Source organism: Aethalodelphis obliquidens, unplaced genomic scaffold (assembly GCF_003676395.1).
Source record: "Aethalodelphis obliquidens isolate GAN/ISIS:26980383/991018 unplaced genomic scaffold, ASM367639v1 scaffold1, whole genome shotgun sequence".
Lineage (NCBI taxonomy): Eukaryota > Metazoa > Chordata > Mammalia > Artiodactyla > Delphinidae > Aethalodelphis > Aethalodelphis obliquidens.
In genome coordinates, this window is record NW_020837945.1 from 72,297,715 (window position 1) to 72,310,909 (window position 13,195).

Here is a 13,195-nt window from a genome sequence, read left to right on the forward strand (position 1 = left end):
GAAAAGTAACTGGAATGGGAGAAAAACTACTGTTCCAGGAGCCAGGAGTTAAAGGCTCTAATCCTGGCTCTGTTCCTGGTTGCAGTGCAACTTTGATCAGGACACAGGGATCTCTGGGCTTCTGTTTCACCACCTGTAAATTAAGAGTATTCAAGGCAGAATCTTAGAAGGTAGCTGTTTAGTACTTTAGAAAACAAATTTTCCTCATTAGTAAAGTCCCCAAATTGCCAAGTTTGGAGTTTAAATACTGTGTGGTGGTTCAGCAGGTATTTGCTGACCAGAGTGTATTCTGCTAGAATGAGCCCCCTTTCAAGCTCGCTCCCATCATTTTTTGAAGAGCCCTGAGCAGATATGGAATAGGAAAGCAACCAAAGACGTGTAGTCACATTTAAGAGGCATTTTTATTTTTGCCGAATTAAGGGTATTAAGAAGCATATTAAAAATATGGAATATTTCATAAAACATTCAAAATAGTATTATTCCCTGTGTATTAGAACAGTGGACTTTTCCCCCTAATGAATAGTGTTCCATTTTTGGTTCTAAAGAGTTTCTTTCCTTGTATGTCACTATGACAGTGCTGGGCTGACTTGTTTCCCGAAACAGTCCTTCCAGCTGCGATGGGAATGACTTGTTCTGTGGGTCTGTCCTTACTTACTATGAGACTCTGGGTAAGGACCTTCATCTAAGTCTATCTTTATCTGTAAAGGGGCAGTAACATAACATAATTTAAGTCATAGTGCCTTCCACAGTAGGGGCTGAAAAATGAGGCAGCATAGTATATTAGAAAGAACTTGGGACAGAGAAACTTCGATACCAATACCCAGCACTGTCATTTACTAGCTAAGTAATCTTGGCCAAGAGATTCTGCTTAAGCCTTATAGTGCGGCCAGTAATTCTTATCTTCTTTTGAAAAATTAAATGATACTAAAGTGTCTGTTGCATAGTAGTACTAAACAATTAGTACTTTTATTAATAATTCTATACAATCTAGAAAGGTGCACAAAAGTATCTTCTTACAAAAAATCACTTAACAAGGACATTCAGAAAGCAATGTAATATACATTTTAACACATAAATGGTGTCATTTTATAACCTCTTGATATTTTACAACATTCGACCAGTAAATACTTCAAAATGGTTTATGCTGGGGTCCTGCTATAAGATGATTTCTGAGGCTCTTGAGATCATTTTACAATAGTTTTCTCCTAATCTATTTATGTTTGGAAACAACTTATTATATTAGCATGTAACAGCTGTGGTATATATTTCAATGTGTTAACATATTCAATTCCAAAACCTACAGAAGAAATATGATTAGGTTGCCTAATGATTCTTGAATTCAGTTTACAAATCATGTGATGCCCCAAACTGTTCCAAGAAAATGCTAGCTTGTAAAATAATTTTTTCTTTCAGAATACAAGACACATTTAACATACAGATTTTACAATAAAGTTTATTAGCTGTTCTCCTCTTTCTCATAAATGGAATGGATAATGCTGATAATTCTTTACAAACCAGTGCTCATTTGTTTAAGAAACTGTAATGAGGAGGTTGTCAAAAACACATATTTAATAAACTCCAAAAAAGCAATGGGAAGCCAAACAGTATTATTAATATAAAAGACCAGAGAAATTGATTTCTGAAATTGTTACCTACTTTTCACTAAAATTTCTTAATTGCTCACCATGAAGATCTGTGCAACTCTACTGCAGAGCAGCTACAAGAGATGAAAGGTGTACAGTCTGAGGGGAAAACACTCATACACATGAGGTTTTTGCCTGTTTGCCTATTAATGAAAGGAGAACTGGAAAGAGGTGGAGACCAAATCCAAACCCAATGACAAGAACAACGGGAACAACACCCAACACCCCCCGGAAAAAAAAAAAAACCCACAAAAAACCAACCAGGAACCATTTGAAAACTTTTATAGAAAAGAGGAGAACATGCCCATGTTTTTATGTATAACCTAATTTCCCTAAGGGCTTCTTTCCACAACCACCATCCTCCTGTTTTCACTTCACACGATTAAGGAAGATAAAGTCCAATCAATTAATATTTAACTTAAAACCAAACCAAGAGAGTAGGTGGCAAAAGAAAAAAAATATATTTTAAATATACATATATATGTTTGTGTGTGTGCAACTATGTAAAGAAAATAATTCCCATAGTTACAGAGTTTAAAGAAAGTTATATATATATTTATATATATATATTTTATTATAACAAAATAGTCAGTTATTGTGGGTAAAATATTCATTAAAATCTAACCCCTAAGAATGCATTTAAAATTTTAGACTATGAATTGGACTCCTTTCCCACTGCCATAATGATTACATCATCACTGTAACGTCTGTTTTGTATTTATCTCTATGAAATTTTCTCAACCTTATGTGTAAAAGGTAAACTCCCCTAGCACCTAAACATGGCCTCAATTCAGAAAATGTGATGATCATTATGTATGAACTTTTGTAAGACACTATAAATAGTGTTGCACAAGTAGATTAAAAACATTTAGACATTGTTATTCCTAGCAAGTCTACTGGGAGGAAAAAAAAAAACTTCAAACAATAAAAGACTTTAAGAAGATATGAATATCCCTTGTGAAATTATTAAAGTTAACTCAGATATTAATTTTGAAATTAAAAAACATATTTTCCTTATTTGTCTGTAATGAAATATTTGCTTTGATAACAGAAGTCAATTGAGAAAAGGACTTGAGAGCTAATATGTTGGCCAAACCATGCTATTAAAGTTAAGCGTGCATTGTTGCTCAAAGTTTACTAAATCATTGATTAAAACCACTTTTCTTTCATTTATATTGAAATTTGGAAAGAATGTATATAAAGCTTCTCTGAAAATCTCTTAAAGTTACTTTCCCTTAAACATTAAGGAATTTTACCACAATTTCCCCGTCTCCCCAAATCCTATTAATAGCTGGTCAGGCCATTCCATCTTCATTTGTGAAAAATGGCCACAAACCAATAGTGAGATAAAATAATACAGATGTTACAACTTGAAGGAGACACTAAGATGTCAAAAATAAGTGCAACTGCAGACCATGATGAGTGGGATATGATTCAACATGGAAGAAGTATTGAAGACAGACTCCAGAAGGAAAGGGCAAAGAAGTGTCAGAGAAAATGAGACTGGAAAAGAGAAACAGAGAAAACATCAGTCCTCATAACTTTTCTTTTGCTGGAACCCAGATGTAAGGACCAGACTGTTCTTCTATGATCTGCTTCACTTGGTTGTAAATGTCTTCCAGCGTATCTCCCTGTATAATAGCTGTAATGATAGAAACAAAATCAGAAACCTCCATTAAAATTGTCTATCTTCACCATTACAATTGTTGGTAAGACAGCAGAAGCTATATCTTAGAAATACTCATTCAGGAAGAGATACCATCTATGTATTGTTTGCTTAGAAAGGGCTCATTTCATGAATTTTCTTATTTTTAAAATAGAAAAAAATTTATTTTAAAAATTTATCAGAAAGCAAGATTTGGTGATTTTTTACTTTGTTTTGTGTATTTGGGAAATAGACACTGAAGTATTTAGAGGCAAAAGAGCATTTGTCTGCAACTTACTCTTAAATGTTTCAGCAAAATTATAAATGTGGTAAAATGTTAACATTTGTGGAATACAGGTATATGAGAATTGCTGGTACTATTCTTGTGATTTTTCTGTAAGTCTGAAATTATTAAAAATCCTTAAAAACACACACACACACACACACACGGGTTACAACACCATGACACTTAATGGTACTTAATATGAACACCAAATATAAGCTAATCATTATTTCAAACAAACAATAAACAACAACAAAAACCTATCCAAAGATACCTAAGGAATAATTTAAAGAATAAAATGAATTTGGGAATTGCTACCTATTCTTCTCTTTTTAAACAAATAGTATCTTAAAATAGATCAAAATTTATAAAGAATAAGAGAAAAGTCAGTTTCACTGAAGAAGTCAAGTCTGAATGTTTTCCTCTGTACACGCTATCCTCATCGACAACCTAAGAAACACTAAATTTCAAGATTCCTCATCACTGCAACCTAGATTAGATGAATTATTCTGGAACTTAAGCACTTATTATTACTACTGGTAAATGTGGGCATAGTTCAAAATCCATTTCAATGGGTGAGTTCATATGGCTCCAAAGCAAAATTCTACCATAAAGGGCACTGCTACACATCATGCCAACCTGTGAAATGTTCAGTAAATTCTTGTTCCAGTTTCATGGCTCTCTCAAACGTCTTTCTGGCTTGTTCTTCCGTCAGACGCTTATTCATTTCCCTATACAAATAAATTTAGAAATTAGTAATTACTACATTATAATACTTTTGAAAAAGGATGACAAAGGAGAGAAGATATATAAAATCATGAAAAGTTGAGCTCTGTTGAGAATCTTAATGTCATTAAAAACTACATCCAGTCACTGACTATGTAGCTTTTTACTTGGAATGACAGAAGGGTTTCAACACATTTTTGCATTAGTTCAAGACAGCCAAAAAAACTAAGCATTAATTTGACAGTTTTGACTTCGATGAAAATTTCATATTAAAATATGACTTACAGATCTACTTACCAATTTATAGATAGTAAAGGGGATACATGAACACATTAAATAATACCATGAGAAGGCAATCAGCAAAATATAGTCTGGGGAAAATTGCAGAATAAATGAGTTGGTTTCTTCAACAAATAAACAGAAAAAAGAGAAAGATATGAAGGGAGAATCTGTAGATCAAAAGACTTAACAACCAACTGTCACAAACAGACCTTGTTTGGAACTTGATTCAAACAAATTGAAAAAATTAAACAAAACTTATGAATCAAGAAAACATGAACTGATGATATCAAGGAATTACTGTTTTAGTGTGACATAGTGATTTTTTTTCTTCTTTATGCTTGTTCATATTGCTTGGACCTTCTACAATGTGTACGTATTTTTTTTATACAGCAGGTTCTTATTAGTTATCCATTTTATACATATCAATGTATATATGTTTTAGTGTGACATCACAGTGATGTTTTTTAATAAAGAATTTTATCTTTCAAATATATACAAAGATGTACGGATGAGATCATATAATGTCTGCGGTTTGTTTCAAAATAATCTGGAGTGGAGAGGTAAGGAGGTGGGGGGATAGATGAAACGAGATTGGTCACAGTTGATAATTAATGTTACAGCTGGATGATGGATAAATGGAAGTTTGCTCCCAACTTAAGAGGGAAAGCTTTCAATGTTTCATCATCAAATATGATGTTTGCTTTGGTATTTTGTAGACGACCTTCATCAGATTAAGGAAATTCCCTTCTATTCATAGTTTACAAGATATTTTTGTCATGAATAGATGTGAATTTTATCAAATGCTTTTTCTGCATTTATTAAAATGATCATTTTTTTTAGTACTAAAAGCTGGTTTTTTTTTTTGGCTGTGCCGTGCGGCTTGCGGAATCTTAGCTCCTCAACCAGGGACTGAACTTGGGCCATCACAGTGAAAGTCCCGAGTCCTAACCACTGGACCGCCAGGGAATTCCCCGTAAAATCTGTTAATGCGGTACACTACACTGATTTTTTAAAAAATTGAAGTATAGTTGATTTACCATGTTGTTAGTTTCAGGTGTACAGCAAAGTGTTTCTGTTATATACATATCTATTCTTTTCATATATATATATATATATTCTTTTTCAGATTCTCTTCCATTATAAGTTATACAAGATACTGAATATAGTTCCCTGTGCTATATAGTAGGTCCTTGGTGTTTATCCATTTTATGTATAGTAGTGTATATCTGTTAATCCCAAACTCCTACTTCATCCCTCCCCGTCCCCTTTGGTAATCACGTTTGTTTTCTATGTCTGCGAGTCTTACACTACACTGATCTTTAAAAATTACTTTAAAAATTGTGGTAAAATATACACAATATAAAAGTTACCATTTTAGCCATTTTAAAGTATACACTTCAGTGGCATTAGTACCTATGCAAGCATCACCACCATCCATCCCTATAATTCATTTCATCTGGTAAAACCAAAACTCTATACCTATTAAAAATAACTCTGCACTCTTGCCTCCCCCTGGCCCCTGGCAACCATCATTCTTTCTGTCTCTATAATTCTGACTACTCTAGGTGCCTCATATAAGTGGAATCATACAGTATTTGTCTTTTTGTGACTGGCTTACTTCACTTAGCATAATGTCTGCAAGGTTCATCCATGTTGTAACACATTGCAGAATTTCCTTCCTTTGTGTGCATATACTATATTTTGCTTAACCATTCATCTGTCCATGGACATTGAGTTTCTTCCATGTTTCAGCTATTGTGAGTAATGATAACATGAACATGGGTGTACAAATATCTCTTTAAGACCTTGTTTTCAATACTTTTGGGGATATACTCAGAGGTGGAATTGCAGGATCATATAGTAATTATGATTTTTAGTATTTTGAGGAAGTGCCATAACTATTTTCCACAGCCACTGTACCATTTTATATTCCCACCAACAGTGCACAAGAATTCCAGTTTTTCCACATCCTTGACAGCAATTATTTTCTGTTTTTTTGACAGTAGTCATCCTAATGGGTGTGAGGTGGTATGTCATTGTAGTTTTGATTTGCATTTCCCTAGTGATTAGTGATGATAGGTATCTATTCACGTGCTTACTGGCCATTTGTTTATCTTTTTTGGAGAAATGTCTGTTCAAGTCTTGTGTCCATTTTTGAATCAAGTTTTTTGTTGTTGTTGAGTTTTAGTTTTCTATATATTCTGGATATTAATCTGTTATCAGACATATGACTTACAGATACTTTCTCCCATTCTGTGGGTTGCCTTTTTATTCTGTGGATAGTGTCGTTTGATATAAAAAGTTTTAAAATATTCACAAAGTCTAACCTTCCTTTTTTTCTTTTGTTACCTGTGTCTTTGGTGCCATATCTATGAAATCATTGCCAAATCCAGTGTTACGAAGCTTTCGTCCTGTTTCCTTCTAAGAGTTTTATTTTCTTACATTTAGGTCCTTGATCCATTTTTAGTTGACTTTTGTATGTGGTGTTAGGTAAGGATCCAACTTCATTCTTCTGTATGTGGACATGCAGTTTTCCTAGCACCATTTGTTGAACAGACTGTCCTTTCCTCATTGAATGGTCTTGCATCCTTGTCAAAAATCAACTGACCATTTCTTCCCCCTGGTCTTTTATCTCTGTTTTTATGCCAGTACCACAGCATTTTGATTTCTGTAGTTTGCAATAAAATTTGAAATCAGGAAGTATAAGTCTTCCATTTTTTTGTTCGTTTTTAAAGATTGTTTTCGCTATTTGGGGGTTCCTCAAGATCCTATATGAATTTTAGTATGGATTTTTCTATTTTTGCAAAAATGTCACTGGGATTTTGATAGGCATTGCATTGAATGTGTAGGTCACTTTGGGTGGTACTGACATTTTAACAATATTAAGTGTTCCAATCCATGAACACGGAATGTGTTTCTACTTATTTATATCTTAATTTCTTTCAGCAATGTTCTATAGTTTTTTTTTTTTTTTGTGGTACGTGGGCCTCTCACTGTTGTGGCCTCTCCCGTTGTGGAGCACAGGCTCCGGACGCGTAGGCTCAGTGGCCATGGCTCACGGGCCCAGCTGCTCCGCGTCATGTGGGATACTCCCAGACCGAACCCGTGTCCCCTGCATCGGCAGGCGGACTCTCAACCACTGCGCCACCAGGGAAGCCCTGTTCTACAGTTTTCATTGTACAAGTCTTTCACCTACTTGGTTAATTCCTAAGTATTTTATTCTTTTTGATGCTATTGTAAATAAAATTGTTTTTGTAACTTCCTTTTGAGACTGTTCATCGTTTATGTATGGAAATGTAACTGATTTTTGTATGTTGACTTTGCATACTTCTACTTTGCTGAATTTATTAGTTCTAATGGCTTTTGTGTGGAGTCTTTATGGTTTTCTACAGATAAGATCATATCATCTGCAAACAGAGATAATTTTGCTTCTTCCTTACCAATTTGGATGGCTTTTATTTTCTTGCTTAATTCCTCTGGATACAACTTCTAGTTCTACATTAAATAGAAGTGGTGAAAGCAGGCATCCTTGCCTTATTCCTGATCTTAGAAGAAAAGCCTTCAGTCTTTCACCATTGAGAATGATGTTTGCTGTCAGTTTTTCATAAATGGCTTTTATTATGTTGAGATAGTTTCCTTCTATTCTTATTTTGTTGAATGTTTTTATCATGAAAGGGTGCTGAATACTGTCAAATGCTTTTTCTACATCAGTTGATGATCATGTGATTTCCCCCTTCATTTTGTGGATGTGGTTTATTACAATGATCCATTTTCATATGTTGAAACATCCTTGCATTCCAGGAATAAATCCCACTTGCTCATGGTGTATAATTCTCTTAATATGTTGGTGAATTGTTTGCTAATATTTTGTTGAGGATTTTTACATCAATGTTAATAAGGGATATTGGTCTACAGTTTTCTTGTGGTTTTTTTTTAAAGAAGATGTTGGGGGTAGGAGTTTATTAATTAATTAATTTATTTTTGCCGTGTTGGGTCTTTGTTTCTGTGCCAGGGTTTTCTCTAGTTGTGGCAAGCGGGGCCACTCTTCATCGCAGTGCGTGGGCCTCTCACTATCGCAGCCTCTCTTGTTGCGGAGCACAGGCTCCAGACGCGCAGGCTCAGTAGTTGTGGCTCATGGGCCTAGTTGCTCTGCGGCATGTGGGATCCTCCCAGACCAGGGCTCAAACCTGTGTCCCCTGCATTAGCAGGCAGATCCTCAACCACTGCGCCACCAGGGAAGCCCTTCTTGTAGTTTCTTTGTATGGCTTTTGTATCAGGGTAATGCTGGTCACACAGAATGAGTTAGGAGGGATTGGCGTTAGTTCTTCTTTTAAATGTTTGTTATAATTCACCAGGGAAGCCATCAGATCCAGAGCATTTCTTTGTTGGGAGTTTCTGACTACTGATTCAATTTTCTTAATATAGGGTGTATAAGTTATATGTATACAAAACTTACTATAGTTACAGGTATATTCAGATTTTCTATTTCTTTGTGATTTAGTCTTGGTAGGTTTTATGTTTCTAGCAATTTGTCCACCTAGGTTACCCATATTTTTGGTGCCCAATTGTTCATAATACTCTCAGAATCCTTTTTATTTCTGTAAAATCAGTAGTAATGTCCCTACGTTCATTTCAGAGTTTAGTTTCAGTCTTATTTTGCCTTTGTCTGTCTGCCTAAAGGTTTGTCATTTTTCTTGATCTTTTTGAAGAATCAACTTTTGTGGCCTAACATATGGTCTCCCCTGGCAAATGTCCCATGTGCACTTAAGAACGTGTATTCTGTTATTACTGGCTAGAGTGTTCTGCATATGTCTGTTACGTCTATCTGGTTTATTGTGTTGTTTAAGCCCTCTATTTCCTTATGTATCTTCTGTCTGGTTGTTCTATCCATTATTTTGAGTGGTGTACTGAAGTCTCCAACTATTATTGTAGAGCTGTTTCTCCCTTCAATTGTGTCAGTTTTTCCTTCATATATTTTGATGATCTGTTATTAGGTACATAACTGTTTATGATTGTTATATCTTCTTGCCATACTGAAACTTTAATTAATATACAATGTCCTTCTTGTCATATATAACCTTTTTCAATTTAAAGTCTACTTTGTCTGATATTGGTATAGCTACTCCTGATCTCTTTTGGTTACTATTTGACTAGAATATCTCTTTTACTTTCTCAACTTGTTTGTGTCTTTGGATTGCATGTGTTTTATCCAGTCTGCCCATCTTTGTCTTTTGATTGGACAGTTTAGTCCACTTACATAAATTACTGGAAATAAGGACTTCCGTATGTGGTAATTCACTTCTCTCTTGCTGCTTTCAAAATTCTGTCTCTGTCTCTTGATAGTTTGATTAAAATGTGTTTCAATGTGGGTCTCTTTGACTTCATTTTATTTAAAGATTGTTGAGCTTTTTGGATGTTTATATTCATGTCTCTCATCAAGTTTGGGATGATTTCAGCCATTATTTTTTCAAATATTCTGCCTTTTCTCTCTTTCTTCTAATACTGGGACTCCCAGATGCATATGTTCTTCCGATTGATGGTATCTCACAGGTTCCTTAGGATCTGTTCACTTTTCTTCAGTCTTTTCTCTTTCTGTTCATAGCCTTGATAATTTCCATTCTTCAAGTTTGACGAATCTTTGTTCCTGCCTGCTCAAATCTGTGTTTGAATCCCTGTTTGAATGAAATTTTCATTCAAAAATTTGAATGAAAATTTTCATTTCAGTTTTTGTACTTTTCAGCTCCAGAATTTCCTTTTGGTTTCTTACCTCTTTATTGATGTTTCCATTTGGTTCACACATTGTTTCCTTGACTTTTTCCCACATCTTCTTTGAGTTTGCTGAGAAACTTTAAGACAGCTGTCTTAAAGTCTTTGTCTAGTATATCTGCCATTAGGTCTTTTTCAGGGACAGTTTCTATTGATTTATTTTTTTCCCTTTGAATAGGTCATACTTTCTTGTTTCTTTGTATGCCTTATAAATTTCTGTTGAATACTGGACATTGGAATCTTATAATGTGATAATGCTAGAGGTAAAATTCTCTTTCCTTTAGGGTTTTTTGTTTGTTTTAAATTGTTATAGGATGTCTCCATGCCAGGGATTAGCCTGAGGTATACACGTAAGGTCTTCTCAGATCTTTTCTGAGCCTGTGCCTTTCCCTGGGCATGTGTGTTGACTTTCTGAATACTCCTGTATATGTGAACGTCCTAGTCTGACTCCCAAATGGGAAAAAGAAAACGTGAAAGAGGGGGAAAAAAGGCACCAGCCCCTTAACTCTCTAGAAATCACTTCAGCCTGAGAGGTGGGGCCCTGCAACAGTGGCAGTGGGGTTTGCAACAATGGCTTCCTGCTTCTGTGTCTGCACCTCCACAATTAGAAGCAGGAATCAGCTATCTGAGCACAGATTCCCCAGTGTTTGGAGGACAAGGTCCTTATTCCCCACCTTGGCTCCACAAACTTTATGTAAGCTGCTCAAGGAATGAGTGCATGGCTACCTGCTACGGGGCTGAAGGTGGGGAAATGGGTAGTTGCTACCACGGTAAGAGGTGAAATAAATCAAATTTGACAGTTCAAACCATCCCCTAGAAGCTGCAAGCCTTCAATGAATTCCTGAGTTCCAAAATACAGTTGACCCTCGAACAATGTCAGGGTTAGGGGTGCCAACCAACCCTCCATGCAGTTGAAAATCCATGTATAACTCAGCAGTCGGCCCTCCATATGCTTGGTTCCTCTGTATCCATGGTTCTGCATCCACAATCAACCGCAGATTGAGTAGTACTGAAATATTTACTACTGAAAAAAATCCATGTTTAAGTAGACCCATGCAGTTCAAACCTGTGATGTTCAAGGGTCAACATCAGACAGATTCTGCAAGTCCAACTGTTGTCTAGGTGGGGAGATAGATTCCTGGTGCTTCCTACTCCATCTTCTCTCTAGCTCTATCACTGATTAATCTTAAATGTTAACCTAGCCTTGCATTCCTTAAATAAACCCAACTTGGCTGTTGTATTTTATCTTATTAAAAAAATTGTTGGATTCAAATTGCTCATATTTTGGTAAGGATTTCTGTATCTATATTCATGGTAAGACTGGTTTGTCACTTTCATTTCCTGTGAAATCTTTCACAGGTTTTGGTATTAAATTAATGCCCATAAAATTAGTTGAAGAATCTTTATAAGACTGGTATTATTTCTTAGCTTTTGATAGAATTCAGTAAGTCCTTTTGGCTCTTTTATTTGTGGGAAGGCTTTTCATAACAAAGTCAAGTTCTTTAGGAGTACAGGTCTAGATTTTCTATTTCTTTTTTTCCTTTTCTATTTCTTCAGATTTTTTTAAAGCATAACTTTCAAACATAGAACAGAAATATCATAAATATATATCTTGATGAGTTTGCAGCAACTTACGCTTACCTGTATATCTGGTACCTAGACTGAGATAGAGAACATTACATCAGCACCTAAGTATCTGGGTGTCTTCACTCCAGTCACCAACCTACTCTCAAAGAGTAACCTCTATTTGATTTCTATAAGCAATGATTAAATTTGGGATCATGGAGTATATATACTTTTAGGTCTGAATTTTTTTTACTCAAATTATGTTTGTGAGATTCTTCTATCTATACTTTTGTGTGTAGTTGGAGATTGCTCATTTTCATTACTGTAAAATATTTCATTTTGTGTGAATATGTCATATTTATGTAGGCTTTGATGGGTATTTGGATAGTTTCAAGTTCTTAGTTATTTAGTATAGTATTTCCAACTAATCTAGTACATTTCTTTGGTAAACATACGTAAAATTTCTGTTGAGAATATATCTAGGAATGAGACTTTTGGGTCCTAAGTTATGTGTATGTTCAGCTTTAGGAGATACTGTAAACAAGTTTACCAATGTGGATGTACCAATTTACACTCCTATCAGTGTTATGAGCTTCAGTTTTTCCACATCCTTGCCAACATTTGGTATTTTTTCATTTTAGCTATTTTAGTATAACATATGACCTTGTGGTTTTAACTTGCATTTCCATGATTAAGCATTATCTAAAATGTTTATTAACTATTTGGATCCTCTTGTGAAGTGTCTAAGTCCTTTGCTCATTTTTCTACTGGGTTGCCTGTGTTAACATTTTTAATGTCCACTGGATGTTTAGTGATATTCCCATTTTCATTCTTGATGTTATTTATGCCTTTAAAATTTTCTTTCCTTGATATTTCTTATTAATAGTTTTTTCAAAGAAAACATTTTTGATTTGTTAATCCTCTCTACCATATGTTTGTTTTCTAGGCTACTACATCCTCCAAATTTATTTACTTGACAATTTTGTTACCATTGAGTTCAAAACATTTATTAACTTATGGAGTGACTTATTCTTTGATCCACAGAATTTCCAAATATTTGGGGATTTTCCAGTGATCTTTTAATTATTCATTTCTACTCTAATTTCATCATGCTCAGAGATATTTGTTTTTAATCATTTGAAATCTGTGGCTTAGCATATAATTAGTTTTGGTAATTATTTTAAGTGCACTTGAAATCAAGCTGTAACTTTTGCAGATGTTGAGTGCAGTGGTCTATGTATGTCAGTTAGGTAAAGTTTCTAATTTGTGTTGTTGTATATCCTT

At 34.7% G+C, this 13,195-nt stretch overlaps 1 protein-coding gene across 9 annotated transcripts in view; it reads right to left on the minus strand.

Moving 5' to 3' along the window:
• Nucleotides 1–382: 382 nt before the first annotated feature.
• Nucleotides 383–13,195, minus strand: part of DLG1 (discs large MAGUK scaffold protein 1) — a 286,699-nt gene continuing 273,886 nt past the window's right edge. For all 9 annotated transcript variants that reach the window (XM_027108229.1, XM_027108241.1, XM_027108235.1 and 6 more), the window contains 2 exons: nt 4,211–4,302; nt 383–3,285 (listed from right to left, as the gene is read on the minus strand). In XM_027108229.1, coding sequence (XP_026964030.1) covers nt 3,179–3,285; nt 4,211–4,302 — 199 coding nt within the window. In that variant the 3' untranslated portion in view covers nt 383–3,178. The remainder of the gene's footprint in view (nt 3,286–4,210; nt 4,303–13,195) is intronic.